Below are 23,514 nucleotides of genomic sequence, written 5' to 3' on the forward strand. Positions count from 1 at the left end.
TGGGGAGAGGGGATGTTGGGGGCCTCCATTCGGGAACTGTGGTGGTCAGGAGGTTGGATTTTGCCCGGCAGTGTGCTCTCCTTGAGTCGTCTTAGAGCCTCCATGGAGCCCTGTTTCTTATCAGGAGTTTTTGCTGGGTTTGGCCTTTAGGTCTGTCTTTGGCCAACAAAGACCCACAGCTCCTGAGCTGCTCACCTCCATCCCTGGGTTCCAGCGGGCAGCTCTTTTCCCAAGACGGCAGACCCACGCTTTCCTTCCTCCAGCCTCGTGTCTCTTGTCTGGCTGTGGTGCCCGGCAGGGAGCAGACACACGTCAGGGGTCTGCCAGGTGTCCCCTTTGCCTTCATTCTGGGCAAGGGGACAGTGGTTTCCTACCCCTCAGTGTCCAGGAGAACCCTGCCCTCTGCCTGCTGGCCCTGGTTTGCAGGGGCATGGGTGCTCTTAGCTTACCCCGGGCTGACTTTTAAGGCCACTTTTCAAAGTTTGTGATTTCAGTTTATAGTTTGTTTTGTTTTCTTTTGTTCTACTTTCATCAAAGGTAGGGTTTCCTTTTATGTTTCTTGTTTACTTTGTTGTTTTGAATTTGGCGTCATGAACAAGAACAGGGTAGGGGTGTCTTTCTGCCACCATTTGTTACCAGGAGTTACACATTCTGTTTTTAGGCCATTGTTTGGTGCCATTCCAAAATTTCAAGTCTTTTTTTAATCTTAGTGGGAGGGCATGTTTTCAGACACAGCTGTGCCCTGTATCAGTTAAAAGGCTAAGCCAACTGAGGTACTGTCCTAGTTGTTAATGTGAGCATCTCGTTTCTTCTTGTTCATCATGTTAATCAGACCATCACGTGGAAATCACTGCTTCCACCTGTTAAAGAGTGAGTGTACGCTTTCATCAGATGGGACTCAGGAGCAGCAGTTTCCCAAGTGCTCCCAGTTGCTTCAAAGACATTTTCACTGAGCTAAAACCTTGCCGAAAATATGTAAATGGATTTCTCTTGGGTGTGTAGGTAGCCAGTCTGGCGTCCTGAAGCCGTAATAGAAATAACTTTCTTGTGGGCAGGATGAGGCTTTTGTAATCAAGGATCCCTCCTCCCTCCCTTCCTTCTTCTCTTTCTTTTTTGCAGTAAGTATGAAAACAATAAAATCATCTCCGTCGGGATCGTTTGAAATTTTGAATGCCATCCGAGATAAGAATCAAATTAAAGTTGTAGAAGTCTGGATTTTGAAATTCTGCATTATTCTCTTCCTCTGTGTCTTTGAAAGTGTGATCATAATATTTGGTTGAAGAAGGAATGGTATACGCATAAAGTGTGAACTATTTTCAGAGTGCAAATTTTCGAATGAATGAAACTTAGAGTAATTTAAAATCCTAGATTTTCATGAAGTTAATCCATAGAAATGGAGCTGGCCAGGGCTTTCATGAGAGACACTCTCCTTTATCTTAGGTTTAAGTTAATTTTACACACAATGATTATAATTTTATTTGTCATAATGTTGTGTTTTGATGGAAAGCTTTCATTAAGTAGAGAGCAGCTTGCGTGGTTGTAAACACGAGCTAGGAGCAGTTGACGGTGCTGTGAGCTCTGCATTTCAGGGCTCCCTTCTTCCATCAAACAGCAAACACGTGGAGAACTAGGAATTGGTTATACGTGTGTCTTAGTCATCAGCGGTCATCTTGAGGGGCATCTCCTTTCCAGTTTTCTGTGTGAGCTATGATCTCTTCATAACCTCAGACTGCCTTTGCCTGTTGATTCCTAATAGTTAATAGTCACGCAGATAACCTAACGAAAGATTTTCTTTAAAAAGAGGAGTTGAGGGAGCGGAGAATTTCTTATGTATTAAATTTATCCTAAGGGATATTATTTAGCTTAGGTAAAAGCTCTGTCTCACAGTGTCTATCAGATGATTCTGATGTTTTGATTGATGGGATATGGCAATCTCATGGTAGGTCTTTAATATTATATTGTTACTCTTTTAGAACATTACAGTAACTACTTCTGAATATCTTCTATATACAAATGGTTAGATTTTTAGAGTAATCAGATATAATCTGTCTTCTAAAATTATTTATTGACCATATGAGAATAATAGAGTGGATGTCAAGTAAATATCATGTAGCAGGCTTGTGTATAAGACAGTGAAACCATCGATGTATGTGTGTGTGTGTATGTGTCTAGTGCCGGGTACAGCACCATATATCTATATATCTATATCTGTGTATCTCCACACACGCTGTGTTTTGCCACGTACATACTTGCAGTTTTTATGTTAAGCAGGGATGAAAACAATGCAGGAATATGAAAATGTATTTTGAAAACACAGGTATCCCTGAGAAGCAGTTTTTTCCTCTTTAAGACAAGATTGGTCTGTTCACAGCTGAGAGCTAGATGCAGGCGGGCCCTGGGGCGGGGTGCTGGGCACAGCAGCGGCTGCAGGGGCAGAGGGACTCTGTCTTCACTGTGTGGCCTCCACTCCCAGTCGGAGCTGATCACCCCTCTGCTGGATTGGAGGCAGCATGACCCGCCCCTCCCTGCTGCACAGAAACGCCGGAAGGAGTTGTGGGAGGGATTTGTGCTTCCACTATTTTTTTTTTTTTGTGGTACGCGGGCCTCTCACTGTTGTGGCGTCTCGTTGCGGAGCACAGGCTCCGGATGCGCAGGCTTAGCGGCCATGGCTCACAGGCCTAGCCGCTCCGCGGCATGTGGGATCTTCCCGGACTGGGGCACGAACCCGTGTCCCCTGCATCGGCAGGCGGACTCTCAACCACTGCGCCACCAGGGAAGCCCTGTGCTTTTACTTTTACGTCATGTTAAACAGACTGTGTTAGTATTGTTATTGCATTATTTAATTTAGAGGGTCCTACTCACAGCCAGGCTACTCTCCCTTAAATTAGATTTTGGTTAGTTTTGCTAAGTATTAAATGGCTGTAATAGTTATAACCCTAGTTCTTGACAGCAGATCATTCAGCATTCTTAAAGGAAGGAATCTTGGTTTGAATTGTTCCTTTCTTTAAATAGGCCTGCACAGCATCATATTTTCCTTTGAAGGTAAGGCTCAGTTTAATTACATGCTTCACTGACATGAGAAAGTCAAGGGATTGGAAAAAAAAAAACAAAAAACCTCTATTTTTAGAAGCTGAAACCAGAACCATGCTTTTGGCATTGATGGTGAAGAGAAGCCCAGTAATTTAGGACTTGTGTGTTATATTCTTTCTGAGTCCCTCAGTTTGCAGCCTTATTTTTAGAGGTATACAGGTGGCTTTTTATGCTTGTCTGGAAAGTTTTCTATAGCAGAATGGAGTGATTTCTTTAAAAAGAGCTTAGAAATAGTAAAATAATAATTTAGATGTTATCAGTCAGTTCAAAGTTCAGAAACTTGATACAGTAGTTGAAAAGGATAATAATAGAAGAAAGAATAAGGTACAGCTCTGGATCCCTAAATAAGAGCTAAGAATCAGAACCAGTGTGGGTGATTGACCTTCACTCATGTTTGCTGCAAAAAAACCCACTGAAACACTTTAGAATAAGTCACGTACCACAATGTTCATTGCAGCACTATTTACAATAGCCAGGACACGGAAGCAACCTAAGTGTCCATTGACAGATGAATGGATAAAGAAGATGTGGCACATATGTACAATGGAATATTACTCAGCCATAAAAAGAAACGAAATTAAGTTATTTGTAGTGAGGTGGATGGACCTAGAGTCTGTCATACAGAGTGAAGTAAGTCAGAAAGAGAAAAACAAATACTGTATGCTAACACATATATATGGAATCTAAAAAAAAAATGGTTCTGATGAACCTAGGGGCAGGACAGGAATAAAGACACAGACACACACAATGGACTTGAGGACACAGGGAGGGGCAAGGGTAAGCTGGGATGAAGTGAGAGAGTGGCGTGGACATATATATACTACCAAGTGTAAAATAGCACAGGGAGATCAGCTCGGTGCTTTGTGACCGCCTAGAGGGGTGGGATAGGGAGGGTGGGAAGGAGATGCAAGAGGGAGGGGATATGGGGATATATGTATGCGTATAGCTGATTCACTTTGTTATACAGCAGAAACTAACACAACATTGTAAAGCAATTATACTCCAATAAAGATGTTAAAAAATATATTAAAAATGGACTTGACAGCACCAGAGGCTGATATAACTTAAACCATACACCTTTTTACCCTAGTTGTTGATATTTTGAGTATATACCTTTTTCAGTTATTGAGAAGGGGGATTTTATCACAACCCTAGCTTTTTTTTTTTTTTTTTTTTTTTCTTTTTTGCGGTACGCGGGCCTCTCACTGTTGTGGCCTCTCCCATTGCGGAGCACAGGCTCCGGATGTGCAGGCTCAGCGGCCATGGCTCACAGGCCCAGCCGCTCCGCGGCATGTGGGATCCTCCCGGACTGGGGCACGAACCCGTGTCCCCTGCATCGGCAGGCGGACTCTCAACCACTGCACCACCAGGGAAGCCCAACCCTAGCCTTTTAAGACTTTTTTCCTCTGTATAACTTATGCATGAGATGTAGTTGTAAGAAGATCCATCTATTAAGAATCCTTTTTTTTTTAAGATCCATACTTTTTCTCAAGTATTTTCAAAATCAGTTTTATCTTTTCTAATCTGATAAGAAAGGACTACATTCACAAACAGCAGATATCAAAATCAGAAAAAAAAAAACTTCCTGCTTTCAGCAATCGTTTGGTATGATTTTAACACTTGTGCACATATCTGGGAGAGACGAACACATTTAACGAAAGACAATATCCCCTAGTGATAATATTGATAATTTTTCCTACTGTTAGTATCAGATATCTCCTCTTTATTATCCTTTTTTTCATTTCCAAGAAGTTAGGTTTTCTTTTAAATTACTCTGAAGATTTTATGATAGGGCATCTGTCCTGAGAATACCATCTCTCTTTGTGATATGCAGTATTTGTACATCAGATACTTAAATCATGTTTCTCCTCCACGCTGTGGATATTTATTTGCCATCCTCATTGAAGGGCCTACTGCCTGATACGCTCATCACTTGTCTTTGGGAGCAAGGTAGATAGGAGATAAGGAAGGCAGCCCTCGGAAGAGATGAGCGGATTAAAACAGCTGCTAGGAACTTGCGTGGAAAGTGCTCCGTCTCCCCCAGTGTGGCACAGGGCATGCATTTGAGTTCTCCATGAACTGAACACATTTCCTCTTAAAGACCTGGAGACCTGTCCACCCAGTGAGTCATTCTGAATAATTATGGATGAGAGAATGCCCCGTTTTCATTTATTATCATTAGGGGACATTGTCTTTGGTTAAGTTTGTTTGTCTCTCTGTAACCAACCTGGGTTCTTGGACCCTTCAATCAATAGAAATTGTGAAGAGGCCAGATGAAATTCAGGGAAGGCTTTATTGGGACTCATGCTGCCGCTCAAGGGAACTAAAACAAGTAACAGGTGCCCTTGCTTGTTCCTGGGGGGTGGGGGTTGGGGGGAGGTACAAGGTGGTCCCTTAAATAGGGTGAGGCTGGGGGTGGATTGGTGGGTCAGGCTGGAGGCGTGGCTTAGGTTGTCTGCCCAGCCGCTTGGTGGTGCTGTGTGCAGGGGGCATGTGCAGTACTCTGCTTTTGCTCCCAGCTCCTCAGAAGTGGCAGTTGGTTTGTGGCCTTTTTGAATCTTATTTTTCATAATTTGCCCCAACTGCTCTTGACCTGCATAAGGTAGTGTTTAGTCCCTTATAATTTCTTTGTATTCTGTTGCTGGAGGAGACATTTGTCCAGGTGCAAACACTGCTGTAAAGGGTCCCAGGTCCCAGCTTGTCTTATCTCCCAGGTATGTGCACAAGTGTTAAAATCATACCAAACGATTGCTGAAAGCTGGAAGTCTTTTTTAATTTTGATATTTGCTGTTTGTGAATGTAAGCCTTTGTTAGCAGATTAGAAAAGGTAAAAATGATTTTGAAAGTACTCAGGATCAGTAACAATGAAAGGAACTGAACATTCCCTTACCTTCACTGTAGTGAGAGGACAGATTTGTAAAATTTTTTCTAGAGGCTGTTTTGTAATATGTGTCCAAGTTTAAGATACATATGCTCTGCTCTTGGAGCTAGCAATTCTACTTCTAAGTGTATGTACCAAGGAAATAGTTGACAGGTGGGGAAAGTTATATGTATAAGAATTTTAACATTATTTTTAATAGTGAAAAAAGGAAACAAGTATTTTTCAATAGAGGATTAGTTAAATTATAGCACTTCATACAAGGGAATATTATGATGCCGTGAAAAAGGTCATTCATGTTCTATTTATATTGTCATTGAAAAATATTCATCATATACTACTACTACATGAGAAGATTACAGAATGATGTGTAGAGAATGATCCCTTTTGTTTCTAAAATAAATATATATGTATATTTTGAAGTCTGCTTACACACTAAATTGCTATTTACAGTGGTTATGTTTTTGTGGAAGGGAGAGAATAAACAAGGGCCTCTCTAAATTCTAACCTGTGCCTTTCTGTAAGGTTTAAAATTTTACATCGACTTGTATTGCTTTCATAGCCAAAGGAAAAAGTAAAGATATTTACATTCTGAAGAACAGAAGAATACACACCTTGGGAGCAGGCAGGATAGCGTTGATCTCTGTGTAGACCTTCTCTCTTCCTGGAGGGTTTGGGTAGCATTTGATGAAGCGTATCATGAGCAATCTCAAACCCGTCTCGCCTGTTCCTTCCGCAGTGAGGAGGCTGCTCACATCTGGCATCGTGATTCAGGTGTTTCCACTGCATGACAACGAAGCCCTGAAGAAGCTGGAGGACACCTGGTATACTCGGTTTACTGTAAAGTATCAGCCCATAGGTATGTGTCAGCGCCTGCTCTCTTAGAGAAGAGGAAGATGCAACAGTGGTGGTATCCCTCTTGGGTAGATACTTAACGCTGTGCTGGGCAGGGCTCACCAGCTGCATGTTGGCAAAAAATTGGTGAGGGGGATAGAGGGGTTACATGACCTATTTGTTTATTTTATTTCCGATACCATTTTAGATGAACTGAATTACAGGCTGTTATTAAATTTCACCAACGATACAGGCAATCCAGAGTGGCCTTCATGACTACGTGTCAGATTTGTTGTAGAACATACTTTATAAGAATCTAGTTTGACCGTGATTATTTTGTGTTTGAAAATTTCTGTTTCTTTAGCGCTAATCAGTGGGCCAAGCTGCGTTCATTCTCAGTGGCAGACTAGCAGGCCTAAACGTCTTTTGAGGTAGTTTATAAGGATCTTGGTGTGCCTTACTGGAACTGTGCATTTTCTCTGAAGACACTTAGAAGAATAACCGTTAATTTATTCTGTGTGTGTTGAACATTACTCTGTGTAAACTTCTGTCAGTATGGATGTTCAAGTGTTTTTGGTTCAGTTATGTCTTTTAAGCAAAAGGATTATATTTAAGATGGTAGTTTTCACCATAAGCATTACTATCAGTTTTTCTTTAAAGGACATTGCCTTTTTCACTTTGTTTAAAGGAATTCCTCTGAAATTTTCTTTCTAATTGCCATTTCTGAAGACAATTATTATAATATTGTAACAGTGAACATAAATCGTTTTTAAGGTCAAATTTTGAAATTGCATTTTGAATTTTTTCTTGTATTCTTTGAAAGGAAAAATGTTTGTTTTTGATAGTTCCAGGTGATGTAATAGTCATTTTATGTTACACTTAGGACATTTTTTCACCTTGTTTAGCATTTAGGTGGCAGTAAATTTAAATATTGCCTCTAGGTCTTGTGAGTGACTGTATCCAGGAGCTACTACTTAGAAAGTGAGGGAGAAAAAGTGAGTTGGTGGTGAAGGCTGAGCATGGGTGTGGTAGTGGTTTAGAGGCCTCTGGGAGTGCCGGGACTGAAGATAGTAACTGGGGCTCAGGAAAATTTTGAACTTCCCCCTGAGATCAAAAGAGAGAGGTGGTCTGATATGGAGCCCAGGACCATGAGTGGCTTTTTTTTTTTTTTTAATCTTTTAACCTGATTCTGATTTGAAGTTACCTCATCATACCCACTGTTTGAACATGCTCCTGAGTTAGTAGAAGAATTAAGGATAGGGGAAAATAGGATCCCTGTTTACTGTAAACCATCCACATAGACTGATCTGACACATTATCTTAAAAAAAAAAAAGAAAAAAAACACAATGTTTTAACTTCATGTAATTAACCCAGAAATACTAACTCTAACTCTTACACCTCCCTCACCCCCTGCATCCCACCTTGGTCCCAGTGCAAGATGCTTTTACAGTCTAGGCAGTCACCCATGTAGATGTGGCCGGCAAAGGACACGGTGTTCATGACCTCTTTTGGGTTAGCTAGCTGATGTTGCTTGGCCCTTCTTCTGCCCAGTGCATTTATCTGTAGGAAAGTATAGATAAATGTATTCCATGTATTCTAAAAGTTAATGTGTAGAATATTGTTTTGTGCTTTTGAATAATTTTTCTTCAGTGTATTGAAAAGTTTGCCATGACATATTGATGAAAGTTTACAGCTTTGAGTGGTGGGGGCAGGATACTACGGATGAGGAGTTTTCTTTGAAAATAAGCTCTATAACTCTAGTATTAAAGTGAGAGAAAAGTGGGGAGCATAAAGTAAACCCACAAATTAAGCTGGTTATTTGGCCACAGCTGAATTTAAACTAGGACCTTGGAGATTGAGGATGAGCCCGAGGTGAGTTTTTCCTTGTGAAGAAGGCATCCGCCAGATGAGAAGGTGAAGAGAAGGAGACCCAAAGCAGCCCCAGCAGCTGTGGCCTGAGCCCTGAGCTGGGGGAAGTGTCAGACTTATTGCTATAGAGACAAGCGAGGTCTTTGTACTTCATGGAGGATGGATTTACCATCACACACCGATTGGGAAATAAGGGTTTTAAATGATCCCCACTTAAGTAAAAAAGTGGATAAGCTTACTTGAAGTGATTTTTTTAACAAAATCAAGTCTTTGCCAGCCGGGACTTAAGGTCCTTTTGTTTCCTTTCGTTGTAGATAGTATTCGTGGCTACTTTGGAGAAACAATCGCTCTTTACTTTGGATTTTTGGAATATTTCACTTTTGCCTTAATCCCTGTGGCAGTCCTTGGGCTACCTTACTACCTGTTTGTGTGGGAAAACTATGACAAGTATGTGGTCTTCGCCTCGTTCAACCTGATCTGGTCCACAGTGATCCTGGAAGTGTGGAAGCGCGGCTGTGCCAGTATGACCTACAGGTGGGGGACCCTGGTCATGAAGAGACAGTTTGAGGAGCCCCGGCCAGGATATCACGGGGTCCTGGGTATCAATTCCGTCACCGGCAGGGAGGAACCACTGTACCCCAGCTACAAGAGACAGTTGCGCATTTACCTGGTCTCCCTGCCGTTTGTGTGCCTCTGTCTCTATTTCTCTCTGTTTGTCATGATGATTTACTTTGACATGGAGGCCTGGGCCTTGGATCTACACGAAAACAGCAGGTCCGAGTGGACCAGTATCTTGTTGTATGTGCCCAGCATCATCTATGCCATCGTGATTGAGATCATGAACCGCCTCTATCGATATGCTGCCGAGTTTTTAACTTCATGGGGTAAGACTCAGTGCTTTGAATTTATGTCTCATTTGCCTATAAGAAATATTGCTTCGATCATAGGATTCATGTAACCACTACCTTGCAAAGAAGATAGATGTTGCTCTGGGCTCATTCTAGAGACATAAGGAAAAGTCATCGGCTCTGGGAGCTCTGATGATCTGTAGGTCATGGTTCTCACAGCTCTTATTTATTGTTAGTTACTATGTTCTAGGTGCCCTGCTAAGCACTTTATCCATAGTTCCTCATTTTCACCTGCTCAGGACACCATGAAATAGAAGTTATTTCACAGTTTTATGGCTAAAGATACTGAGAATTAACAAAGTTTAGGCAGCAAATGGTAGAACCAGGCTAGTCCAACCTGTGCTCCTAATACTATATCGTGTTTTATGCTAAGGATAAAATCAGTTGAATTATCTCCATAATACTCTGGCTGAAAGAACTATGTCTGGGATCTGAAAACCAGTTGTGTAGTTGTGTGGGGCCTGCCATTGAACTCAGTGAAGGCAGGTGTTCTTGTCTGTCTCTGTAGTAAAAGAGGAACCTGGTTATAGTTTTAAAAAGGTCTTGATGGGCCATTCACTCATTAATTAATTTATTCATTCAAACAAATAAATAGGCTATATTAAGCCCTAGGAAGAAGTCTAGGCCTTAACTTCATGGACCAGAAAGGTATTTTAAATTCTTCTTATTAGTCATATAACAACAGCTACCGTTTATTGAGTGCTTTCCTTGAGCTGATGCTGGGGTTTGGTAGTATTTGTAATCCTGACAGTGACCCTGGGAGGAAGGTGGTGTCAGCCCTGTTTTGTAGGCCAGGAGGCTGAGTGTCAGGAGGTTAAGTGACTTGCCCAAGGTCAGATAGTGGCTGAGTTGAGGTTCAAATCCAGGTCAGCCTAACATTGCCTCTCTGTGCAAGGTGATACTTCTGTTCAGAATCTTCCTTTTTTGTCCTTCTGCCCTGCTGTCTTGGGACCTGCACAGTGTCTCCTTTTCTTAGGGTGGAAATTTGAGTTTCCTTTTAAGTAAATCCTTATAAACTTTATTTATTGCCCTACTCTTTAGAGATTGTTCTCAGTTTTACTATTACCGCTGATACAGGGTCTTTTTTTGGTATCTGTGGGATCATTTGCCAACACTTACTACATTTCTTTATTGCAGTAATATTTAAAAAATAATTTCGGACCACGGTGCTATGGCAGTATCTTGAAAAATGTGTCTTAAATTTAGTTTCTTTTTTGTTTGATGTTCTTGGCGGTAAGCAGTAGCCTGGCACGTTTACTGACTGAGGCTCTGTTTTTGAACATCTCTGCCCTCAGCACAAGTCTCACTTTACTTCATGACAATGCTCCCATTCTGCTTTCTTACCTGAGAGACATTACCTCTCCTTTTTAATATTTTAGAGAATCACAGATTGGAATCTGCCTACCAGAATCACCTAATTCTGAAAGTGTTAGTGGTAAGTAGATCTTTTATATACAAGTCCATTGTACTTTTGAAACTAACACATAGTACTTAATATTTAGGAGTATAAATATGAAGACTTGATTCTGATTTAAGGTATCAGGTAGTTAATATACTTTGTCCAAGTAGGCAAGGATCGATTAATGTGTGTTTACATGAATGTTCAACAGTCTTATTACAAATGTGCACATGGTATAAGACTTTAAATGTAGAAATTAGTATTATAGCCAATTTACAATTATTTAAAAAAACTACTTTATAGACATGTTTCTGTTATTTTCCTTTTGGTGACTCGGGTTTGAATGTTTCATTATTCAACAATCCTTCCAGTTATCCACCTTCTGTTTAGTGATGGAGCATTAAATTACTATTTTTTTAAAATTTTGTCTAAGAAATTTCCAAAGTCCAAGAGGTTCCCAGCATGTTTTGAAGAGTAGGAGGAAAGGGATGGAGGAAAGGCGCTGTGTAACCTGCTTGCTGTTTGTGTAAAAGCGCACACATTATGCCTCTTCCCACCATTATGAGAAATAACAAAGAGGTACCATCCTGAAATCACCTTGTTTATCTGGAGATTACCTGAGCCGTCTGTAACATAGCTGAGAATCAAGAAAGAGTGCATAAGGAGTCCTCTGAACTATCCACTGGAATTGATTTAACCCAGTCCATGTACTTTACTCCCAGGCCCTCGCTTAGAAAGAACCTTTGTTCCAGCTGTAGGAGTCATTCTGAGAAGCTTATTTATCTCGCTTTTCCATCCTTAAAGGATGAAAAACCACCATTAGGAAGGTGATTAGGTTTCTGGAAGTAGGTAAATTTATAGAGGCAAGAGCCCGGAAGGAAATGGAAAACCTCTCATAAATAGGTAATGAGAATTCAACAATGTCAGCAATTTGGACATGAGAAAAGGGGCAAGCGGCCATCCATATCTGAAAAGGCTCCGAAGGCCTCACTCTAGCCGTGTAAAATAATTTATATTCAAAATGTTTGTGCTGAGTCAGCAAGGATGCTCCGTTCCGTGTTGTCTGTGTGAGAAAACAAGCAGGGGAATGTGTAATGCATTAAAAGCTCCATTCAGAAAGATCCCAATATGGAGCTTTTGCCCTTAGAGGTAAAACACTCCATTTGTCTTAAAGAATTTAGTTATTTGTTAGACTTGATTATTCTCTGACGGTGCCAGATACAATGTCAGGTGACTGTCTTGTAAAGAGACTGTTTATCCTCCACTGTGTGTGCTAGGTCTCTCCCTTCCTTTTCAATCTTGTGCGGAGAGCGTTTCTCAGCCTTCCGAGCTTTTGCTTTTCAACTTCTACTCTAACTCAGCACCCCCATCCCTACGCCTACCTCCCCCTACCCTGTGGCCACATTGTGTTACTGCTCATTCTCTCCAGTTGACTCCCCCTTCCCTCACTAATGAAGTGCTCATACTGTGCACAGAGCAGTCTTTTGTCTGGGAAAGTGATGCTGCACAGGAGGAGGTAGCCAGCGTGCGGCTGGGGGACAGGAAGGAAACCCATCAGTCCTGGGGGCAATTGCAGGCTCTTGAGCAGGGGAACTACTTGAAGAAATGGCACCTGTTGTGGTGGAATCTCCACCCCACTCCCTGCTCCCCTACCCCTGAACCATGTGTCTGGGCAGGGCAGTCTCAGGCCCATGGTGACAAAGATGCTGCCCGGGCCAGGCTGGTTGTTCTGGCTGATCTCTCTTGCTAGTGCCCCTCGGCTAGCTAGGTGTCTCTCTAGGGGGCGGGGGGGATCTCAGGTCCCTTGGCACAGAGAGACTTCCGGGGCTGGACTGCTTGTTGGGGCAGGGCCCTCCTTTCTGGTGCTGCCTGGCCACCCCACCCAGCATCTCTCCGTGGGGCAGGGGAGTGGCAGGGCGGAAGGGAAGGAGAGCACATCCCCTCGCAGCTTATTGTTAGTGGGGGTCCTCATCAGTCTCCCTGTTAGTGCTGCTGGGCTTGCCTGTTGTCAGGACTCCTATTCTGAGCGGGGTGGGCAGGAATGTGTCTCCCTGCTGCCTGGGTTACTAGTTGGGGGTGGGAGATGCTGGGCCTTGGACTCTCTCTTTTGTAAGAAAGTAGTAGGGTTGTAAGATGCGCTGGTGCTGTGTTGTTCCTTCAGCCCTGGGGTCCCAAACCTGATCTTCTTCCTCTTAGCACCTTTCAGAGCTCTCCTTTGGTTGCCTCTCGCGATATTTCGAGTTCATAGATGTGCTTAGCGAGGGGGAGTAGGAGAAACACGTCCAAGCCACCTTCTCTGGACCGGAAGTCCCTCATTACGTTTCTTAAATGCGATTTTTATAGTTGTAATGAAGTACTGTGATGCAGTATTAAATATTGCTATCTTTTTTTGTTTTTGCAGTTCAACTTTTTAAATTGCTTTGCCTCACTCTTCTACATTGCCTTTGTCCTGAGGGATATGAAGCTTTTGCGTCAGGTGAGTGTGAAAAACAGAAAGGTATCAATTTTTTAGGTTTTAGAGGTGGTTTCCTATATTCAGGTAATGTAATTGTCTTCCCATTACTATCTTTATAAATAAAATTATTAAATTTTGTGTACTTCTAAGCCCAATTCTAAATAAACAACCATTAGCAATTGCACCGTGTATTATACTCAACTGGAAAGAAATTTGTTGAAGCTAACCAACTTGCAAAATAAATCATGTAGAGCACAAAATCAAATACAGAGTTCATATCAAACCTTGTAAAAGCAACTTTAACAGCAAAATGTATTCATTAATTGAACTTCTGTGTGTGTCTCAGGTAATGGTATAACCTTAAATAGTTCTTTCACATTTCTTTTTTTTTAAATTTAATTTAATTTTATTATTTTTGGCTGCATTGGGTCTTCATTGCTGCGTGCGGGCTTCCTCTAGTTGTGGTGAGTGGGGGCTACTCTTCGTTGCAGCACGCGGGCTTCTCATCGTGGTGGCCTCTCGTTGCAGAGCACAGGCTCTAGGTGTGTGGGCTTCAGTATTTGTAGCACGTGGGCTCAGTAGTTGCAACACTTGGACCCTAGAGTGCGTGGGTTTCAGTAGTTGTGGTGCACGGGCTCAGTAGCTGTGTCTCTCTGGCTCTAGAGCGCAAGCTCAGTAGTTGTGGCGCACGGGCTTAGTTGCTCTGCGGCATGTGGGATCTTCCCAGTCCAGGGATCAAACCTATGCCCCCTGCATTGGCAGGTGGATTCTTTTTTTTGTTTTTTAATAAACTTATTTATTTTATTTATTTATTTTTAGCTGTGTTGGGTCTTCGTTGCCACGCACGGGCTTTCTCTAGTCGCGGCGAGCGGGGGCTACTCTTCGTTGCAGTGCATGGGCTTCTCGTTGCGGTGGCTTCTCTTGTTGTGGAGCATGGGCCCTAGGCGTGTGGGCTTCAGTAGTTGTGGCACATGGGCTTAGTTGCTCCGTGGCATGTGGGATCTTCCTGGACCAGGGGAGATGGGGTCAAATGGGATCCGTGTCCCCTGCGTTGGTAGGCGGATTCTTAACCACTGTGCCACCCGGGAACTCCCACACATTTCATTTTTAAATTAATAAGTTGTTAAACTTTAGAGACCAGCAGGTCCTATGCACTGCTGTATTGTTGCTGAAATGTTTAAGAAAGATGACATATTTTGTTGTGTTACCATTTCTGGATCACATGATAATAGTGAATAATAAATTAAATTATTGCCTTCTAATTTCTCTTTTTTATACTTGAGCCAACTACCAGTAAGGGCTCTTCCTTCCTGGTTTTAATATACTGTGATTGTTAGTGAGCAGAATCTCAAAGCCTAGGCTTCTTAATCTTTATATGAGAGCTTGGGATCATTTTTCAAGGAATTTAAAAATTTGTATAACAGAGAAAGTTAAAAGATTTTGTAGTTATGGTTCTAAGAGCTTGCATAAAAGTAAAATTAAATATTGTGTTCTTAGTATTTAAAAAATTATTTTTGAAAATACTACATTTGAAATCGATAGGTTAGATGTACATACCTTTTCCAATCCCACCATTATTGTATTAGTGGGGTATGACTCCTCATTTCTTACACTTTGGAGAGTCTCCTTTATTTAACAGGGGACAGGGGGTTGGGGGAAGTCTCTTTAAAACATAGAATTTTAATATCAGCTAAGGTGGTTTGTGATGAAAACACTGATACCTATCTGGGGAAAGTGGAAATTGACACAGTACCTCTGGAAACTACTTGGGCAACTTTGCCAAGAACGTTAATCCATCCCTAGTAAATCATCAGAGGTGGGGCGAAGATTCATGTACGTAGGTAAGGGGCAGCATTTATAATAGTCAGGGTTGGGAATAATACTTACATTCAACAACAGTGCATGAGCTAAGTAAAAAAGAATTATTCATGACATGGGAAAGTGCTCACAATATAGTAAGTGAGAAAAGAAATCTACAAAGCTGTTTATATATAGGATGATTCTACTTTTATTTTTACATATGATTATAAAGAAATATTTAGGGGACTTCCCTGGTGGTGCAGTGGTCAGGAATCCGCCTGCCAATGTAGGGGACACGGGTTCGATCCCCAGTCCGGGAGGATCCCACATGCCGCGGAGCAGCTAAGCCCGTGCACCACAACAGCTGAGCCTGCGCTCCAGAGCCCGCGAGCCACAACTACTGAAGCCCGCGCGCCTAGAGCCCGTGCTCCGCAGCAAGAGAAGCCACTGCAGCCAGAAGCCCGTGCACTGCAACGAAGAGTAGCCCCCCACTCGCCTGAACTAGAGAGAGCCTGCGCACAGCAACAAAGACCCAGTGCGGCCAAAAAATTAATTAATTAATTAAAAAAATATATTTAGAATGTTAGTAGTGGTTCTGACATGGTTGTGGAATTAAGGGTGACTGTTTTTCTTTTAAGTTTTTCTACAGTGAGGGAGGATATATTAATTTTATAATAATAAGCTGTGGCTAAACTTTATTCAAAGTTGGTGACATCGTTTAGACTCACATGTTGCAGCCAGGATGAGATAATAAAAAACACAATTTCAAGTAAATTTGTTCTCCTACCGACTCATAACCAGTTTTTTATTATAATCTTATTTGTATTATAATCTTTTTGTATTTTAGTCTGTCTTTCCTGTGAAAAAAACAATAAATTAGAAACATCATTCTAACACGTAGCTTTTCCAATACTAGTTTTTATAACATAATAGTATACTATTTGTTGAAGATTCTTTTCTTTTACTGCATAATTATACACATGCTTTGGTTTTGTTAAGCCACGTCGCCAAGCATCATTTATGTGCTTCTCTTTAGAGCCTGGCTACTCTCCTGATTACCTCCCAGATCTTTAACCAAATTGTAGAATCTCTTCTTCCTTACTGGCTCCAAAAGAAGCAGCACGTGAAGGTAAAGAAGAAGGTGCAGGCTTTAAAGGCAGACATCGATGCTACATTATATGAACAGGTGGTTCTGGAAAAGGAAATGGGAACTTACTTGGTAAGTTTGAATATTGCTGAATTAAACATTGATTGAAAGTGAATAACAGTCATGTCCAGACTGTATACAACAAATAAGTAACCACTCATTGTCTCAGGTGTGACTATTTTGTAAGTGCTTTCCAGCCAGTTTCCTTACCATGAACTACTTTAAAGTTAAAAAGATGGAACTGTGTATCAAAATGCTGCTATCTTGAACCGGAAGTTATGCCTAACATCGAAAGGATGAGTCCAGTGAATTTCGAGACTGCTCTGCTGAGGGTGGTGGGAATGTTTCATAGATGGCAGAGCAAGGGAGAGGTGAGATGGCTGTGGAGCCATTGTTTGCTCTGGACACTTTAAACTCAAAGAAAAAAATTGAAGCCCGTCGTTAAAAATGGAATGCCAATCTGAAGATTAATTTATAATATAGTTTAAATTACTTAGTGCTGTAGTAAATATAAAATACTTCTTTTAAGACAGAGAATTTCTGAATTATTTTTAGGAACTCCAAATAGGTCACTGGAGGTTCCTAAACCTAAACATGTATTCAGCAAATGTTTACTGAGCTCTGCCTACATTCAGTATATCTCTTTTGAGGGGGTCAGGTGTTGGGGTCATGTTTGCTTTAGGTCATTGTTTCTTATATCCTGCCCCTTCCCTCTGGGTGTGATCTTCTTCTTAGTGAAATAGATCCTTTAGTGAGGGTCCATTATTGTTAAACTTTCCTAGTCTTGGTTTTCATCACGAATGCATGAGTCTCCTGATTACTGAATTTCTTGGCTGACTTTCCTAGTTTTTCTTGTATGCCTAAGAATTTTAGTTTGTATGTTTATCTTGAGCAGTTTATTCTCTCTCTCTCTCTCTCCCTGCTCGCTTCTCTGTCTTATTTTTGCAGTCCCCCCTGCCCCACCCCCTAGTCCAGAACCAGGAGTTTGTAGCCCAGAGCTCGCATCCGATCTTGTGGTGATGGTGGAGATTCTGCAGAGCCAGCAGGTAGCATGCTGTTGACCCAAGCTGTAGTTCCAGGGCAGCAGCTGTGGCTTTTTTCAGGCCCCTTCAAGGGTAGGGGCCACTGTTCTCACCCGTGGTTTTGCTCAAACAACCTGCTTCCAGATACACGCTAGAGGAGTGGTGTGCCTTTGGTTCCCCTGCCTGAAGGATTCAGATCCTGGCCACCGTGGCCAGCCTGTGGACGGACGGAAGCCTGGCCGGGCTTCTGATTACTATCTTGCACTTCGTTCCATTTCTCGCTTGGGCGGCTGATTTTTTTGTTTTTGAGTGATGATATTCTTTTGATTAAAATAAACATATATGCACTAGCATTTTCTATTATTGCTGTGTTTGGGGGAGAAGATGATTCAGGGTATAAACTTACAGCATATCTTGACCAGCAGCACTGTTTATACATGAAGTATCGGAGAAACACACACGCAGGCAGTTAAGAGTTAAAGAAAATAGCGCTTGGGCACAACGTGCAGCCGCCTTGCCTGCGTTGGTCGAGTGCTGGCTTACTGTGGGTTACAAGTCAGTCTAATTCACATAGTGTCAGAAGCCTTTCCTCGCTTGTTCTGGGGGGTAGTATTTTGGGCCATATTTATTTTTTCCCTTCGTGTTCTCACAGAAACTAAACCACCATTCTTTCCCCCGAGTTCTTTATTCCATCCCCTCTCTCATTGCCCCAGGCCCACCTGGAGCTCCCGGGTTTCCTGATTCCCCCTTCTCCCCTTCCTGTTTCAAAGCAAGCAAACCTCTCACGTCGTCTGCTATTTTTGTCCTGTCTCTTTCCTGCCCCTGCCAATTTCTTGAAATAATTCTTCTCCATATTATCATCTCTACATGCCTCTTCTCTACCCGCTCTCAGCTCTTCTTTTTCTCTGAATCGTTTGGGCAGACAGCGTCGTCCCCTAAAGTGACCAGAGCCAAGCTCGCAGTCTTCTCCAGACCAGTTCCTCCCCCTTTCCTCAGGCTCAGCGAATGGTACACAGTAATACAGACAGTATGCCCTTCTCAAAGCTGTTTTAATTCATCTAAGAACTGTATGCTGACAAGGTGACAAAATCTTACCTCTTACCTTTTTGATATTTCATGATATCCGAGAATACGTTTATAAAGGAAGGTAAGGCAGGCACTGCTTTTCTCACGTTAATAATAGGCAGTTGAAGCTCTGTGTTACTTTTTTAAATTTATTAATTTTATTTATATTTGGCTGGGCTGGGTCTTCATTGCTGTGCACGGGCTTTCTCTAGTTGCGGCGAGCAGGGGCTACTGTTCGTTGTGGTGCGCGGGCTTCTCATTGCGGTGGCTTCTCTTGTTGTGGAGCACGGGCTCTAGGTGTGCGGGCTCAGCAGTTGTGGCTCGCGGGCTCTAGAGCGCAGGCTCGGTAGTTGTGGCGCACAGGCTTAGTCGCTCCATGGCATGTGGGATCTTCCCGGACCGGGGCTCGAACCCGTGTCCCCTGTGTTGGCAGGCATGTTCTTAACTACTGCACCACCAGGGAAGTCCGAAGCTCTGTGTTATTAATCACCTGGTGACTAAATCAGAAACAAGATTCAAGACTTTGCTTTTCTCTTCAGAGTCTATTATTCAGCACGGGCTCTCTGATATGAAGTTAAGGAAATAGTATATTAATTTCTCTCGCAGGCCCTGGGTCTGTGTGTGAATGCTGGGGTTAACAGTGAGTGCCTGTCCTTAGTAACTTAACTTGCTTGCGGGGCCCCGTGTTATCTGACTATTTTTCCTTCCTCATCTCCTACAAGTTCCTCCTTTACTCTCTTCGTGGAAATGACATCAGGTATTTTCTATTTCAACTCTCCCCATATATTTGGAAAGGGGGAGATGCTTTGGGGGCACATTTGTTCTAGATCGTTGTTTGCTATGCACTCATCCTTCCCTCCGGGTCTATTTTTCTCCTCACTGAAGCCAATGAGCTTAAAATTGTATTTTCTGTAATCTCATCCTGAGTGCTATATATGAATCTAAAACAATGTTGCCAAGCTTTGGGGAAAAGCAGTTTGAGACTTAAAAAACTTGATTCTAAAAAGTCATACTTGCTTACTTACTGTAGAAAACTTGGAAAACGTAGAACAGAGTATAAAGAAAAAGACATTCTCCATAATGTCTCCACCAGGGGTGATCCACTGGGGTCTCCCGACCCTGTTTCTCCAGCCACAGGGCCCGGGCTGTATAGCCCCTCTGATCTCACTGTGCGCTGCTGTTCCGTTCCTGGGAACAGTTCACGTGCAACTGCACAGCCGCGTGAGGCTGAATTTTCATGATCAGTATTCCAACTAGAGCAGCATGTTGCCACACAGCAAATGAGCTGCCCTCTAGTGAGCTAGACATTGACGAGATTTGCCAAAAACGTAATTGAGCGCCACTCACCGCACTAGACATTTTTTGTTTTGGAAAACATAATGGTTTTTCAAACAATATTTTATTAATGTCAATATGCTTTTTATTATTGAAATGAATCAATGAGAAATATTTTTTAAGTTCTGAGTTTTAATTTCTAACACAGTAAATAACACTAGGTATAATAACTCCCCCGAACAAAAAGTCTTCGATGCCCTCAGTGATTTTAAAGAGTTTAGGGCTTTGGAGACCTGAAAGTTTGCAGATCTAGAATAATTCCCACTCGTTTTTGTTTTTCAGAGCATTAGCTTTCGTGAAGTGGATTTGTCCCATTTGTTACTCCCTAAGATTCAAGTTCAGCAGTTTTGGAGGTGTACCTCCATTGTACCCCATCAGGAGGCATTGATGGCAGGTTGACCCTTGTGTGGGGCTGCCTTGTTAGATCACGTGATTGACTGGGTGACAGTTTGCAAAGGTCCTTTTTCACTTTGTGTTGAATAGGTTGTCTGTGGTAGATTCTTTGAGACTATCCTATTCCCTATAAATGGTAGCTCTTTAAAAATAGTTTCTAATCGTTTGTTGCTGGCATGTAGGAATGCTGTTGGTTTTTGTATTTTTATCCAGAAACTCTGCTGAATTCTCCTATGTTTTTGGATTTTATTAGGTTTTCTATGTAGACAGTTATTTCACCTACAAATGAATAATGGCTAGGGATTTCCCTGGTGGTCCAGTGGTTAAGACTCTGTGCTTCCACTGCAGGGGGCGCGGATTCAATCCCTGGTCGGAGAACTAAGATCTTGCATGCTACGTGGTGTGGCCAAAAAAGGCTATTTTTTTTCTTTTTTTTTTTCCAGTATGCGGGCCTCTCACTGTTGCGGCCTGTCCCGTTGTGGAGCACAGCCTCCGGACGCGCAGGCTCAGCGGCCATGGCTCACAGGCCCAGCCACTCTGCGGCATGTGGGATCCTCCCGGACCGGGGCACGAACCCGTGTCCCCTGCAATGGCAGGCGGACTCTCAACCACTGAGCCACCAGGGAAGCCCCAAAAAAGGCTATTTTTAAATTTTAATTTTATTGAAGTATAGTTGATCTATAATGTTGTGTTAATCTCTGCTGTATAGCAAAGTGATTCAGTTATATATATATATATTCTTTTTCATATTCTTTTCCATTATGGTTTATCACAGGGTATTGAATATAGTTCCCTATGCCACACAGTAGGACCTTGTTTATCCATCCTATATGTGATAGTTTGCGTCTGCTAATCCCAAACTCTCAGTCCTTCCCTTCCCCACCCACCTCACTAATGGCCATTTTGTTTCTTCCTGCAGTCCTTATACTTTTTATTATTTATTTATTTGGCTCACTAATATGTTCAGTACAATTTGGACAGAAGTAGGTATAACAGGAATCTTTATCTTGTTCCTGATTTTTTTTTTTTTTTCTAACCGTTGAGTATTGTTTGTTCCGTGATTTTGGTAGGTAACTTTTTATCAGTTTATGAATGTTTTTTTTTCTCTTCCTTATTTGGGAAGAGTTTTTATTGTGGATGATGTTGAATTTTATCAAAAATTATTTTTTTTGCTTCTGTTGTGATCATCATCTTATCTCCTTTAATTAATATTTTCATTTATATTTGTAAGTTTCCTAATGGAACACCATGTTTGCATTTAAATGATTAACTTCACTTGTTCAGTATTTTTTTAATCTACATTGTTATGTTGAATATGCTAATATCTTGTTTAGGGTTTGTGCCATTTGCTAGTAATTTTCCTTTCTCAGTCACTGGGATAGGGTCCCTGTGTTATTTATCGTGCAAAACTCTGTTGCTAATGCAGTGCCTGGCATTCAGTGGGTGCTCAGTGTAATGTTGCATAAAGAACAGTTTTAGGAAAAGAGCAGCCCAGCCCCTGCTGTCTGTGTGCTGCTTGTTGCCCTCATCCTGTACTTTATCCTCCTCACATACTCAGCATGCGGAACTCTGAGACGTGATGTTTCTCCAGGGATGGTGTGAGGGGCCAGTGGGATGGATCCCCTGGAGGCTGAAACTTTGTGTTCATACATTCTTAGAATCATCTTAGTAAGTTGGTGTTTTCTAACTTGCAGCTATTGGGGTAGATTGTCTTGTTTAATGTGTTTTTTAGTATGTGATTGTTTACTTTGTTAAAATCGCATTTTTTTTTCCTTCTTGCTGTTGGATTACGTCCCTGGTTTGCTGAATTGACTGACCCCAAAGTGCTCAGAAGTGTGAAAGTACTGATAGAATTACCATGTAAATCCTACACTCCGAATCCGCTTGTGAGATGGGAACACAGAATGGGGAGGAGGGGCTCCCTGGGTGCTGGATGCTAAAAAGGCCAGGAAGACCTTTGCGTGGCTTCTGGAGGCTGCACCTGGTACATCTGAGAGAAACTGTCTACACATCTCTGCAGAGGCTCACCCTTTTATTTCACGAGCTGAAACAACACAGTTTTGAAAGCTGAGCATAGGCTATCAGGATTTCTTAAGATCGAATTGGGGTAAAAATGGCTTGATTGCTAAGAGTTTCACTGTTGATTTCTTCACTCTTCAGAGAAGTAAATCGATGCTGTATTGCTGGGCATATTTAAAAACCACATCCGTATGCTGCAGCACACATAAGGACATTCTTTCTGGAGCCAAATGCAACCAAAGAGTTGTTTAGAAACTGCTCAGCACTGAACCCCCAGCTGAGCGTCAACCTGCCAGCTCCCAAAGCACATGTGTTTGGCATTGCTCTTTGGCGAGCCTTGCAAACAGCCAGTGAAACTCACTCAAAACCCCTGGGTTCACACTTCATCCAAATACCCAGAGCATCTGGCAGAAGCACTTTCTGCCATCCCCAGTACTCTGTAATTATGTTTGAGTGTTTTCAATTTTAGTAAAATATAAAATAAAAAAGGAAACCAACTAGAAGTAGAATCTGACTTATACTAAAGCTCTCAGCTACTGAGCCTAATATGCCTATCTCGGGGCAGGACTGACTCTGAGATGCAGTAATGATAATTATAATTATTAATTTAAAATATTCACGTTGCTTTCAAATATTATGATGCATAGTTTTCTTAAACTGAAACTGTTGTTGCATGTGCACTGGATGATCATGAGAGCGCCTGAGGATGCTGGAAGTGGGTGCCTGTGGCTCCCTCACCCAGTCACTGCACCACATAGAGTGCTGCCCAGCCCCTCTTGGATCAGGATGTGAGCAGCAGGCCGTTGGGTCCAGTCAAGGAGTTACTCAGGTGACAAGTCAGAGTCACCAATGACCAGGCATCCCACTTCAATGCAGGCGCCTTTTTCCAGTTATTAAAGATCACGAAGTAACTCACCTCTTACCGTTTATCTCTCTTACCTACAAATCAAGGGTATGTAATGACTTTTGCTCCTTTCTTCCTTCGGACTAAACCTTTTAAAGCACATCAGAAAGGTTTTTAAATATAGTTTCAGAGGGATTTCGTCATGCTTTCCTGGTTTCCCCCTTTTCTTCTGTGGACTCCTTTTTCTTTTTTGCCTCTTTGATGCGTCTGCTACTTCCACTAGGGTGATTCCGGGGAGCTTCCTTGTTACTAAGAGCTTTTTTTTTAAACTTCTTTAAAAAGTTGAGGTAATAATTCACATACCATAAAATTAACCATTTAAAAATGTACAATTTAGAGGTTTTTAGTAAATTCACAAGGTGGTACAATCATCACCACTATCTAATTCCAGAACA

At 42.0% G+C, this 23,514-nt stretch overlaps 1 protein-coding gene across 5 annotated transcripts in view; it reads left to right on the forward strand.

Moving 5' to 3' along the window:
* ANO10 (anoctamin 10) overlaps window positions 1-23,514 on the forward strand; it is a 236,714-nt gene that overhangs the window by 21,926 nt on the left and 191,274 nt on the right. For all 5 annotated transcript variants that reach the window (XR_016394704.1, XR_016394705.1, XM_022553843.3 and 2 more), the window contains exons 5-9: window positions 6,708-6,827; window positions 8,987-9,556; window positions 10,960-11,015; window positions 13,381-13,455; window positions 16,271-16,453. Coding sequence is in view for 3 of the 5 variants with exons in the window: in XM_022553843.3 (XP_022409551.1) it covers window positions 6,708-6,827; window positions 8,987-9,556; window positions 10,960-11,015; window positions 13,381-13,455; window positions 16,271-16,453 (1,004 nt within the window). In the remaining 2 variants the exon portion in view is untranslated. The remainder of the gene's footprint in view (window positions 1-6,707; window positions 6,828-8,986; window positions 9,557-10,959; window positions 11,016-13,380; window positions 13,456-16,270; window positions 16,454-23,514) is intronic.

Source organism: Delphinapterus leucas, chromosome 10, assembly GCF_059928025.1.
Source record: "Delphinapterus leucas isolate spDelLeu-1000000601 "Yukka" chromosome 10, BTC_Dleu_Yukka2, whole genome shotgun sequence".
NCBI classification, from domain to species: Eukaryota; Metazoa; Chordata; class Mammalia; order Artiodactyla; family Monodontidae; genus Delphinapterus; species Delphinapterus leucas.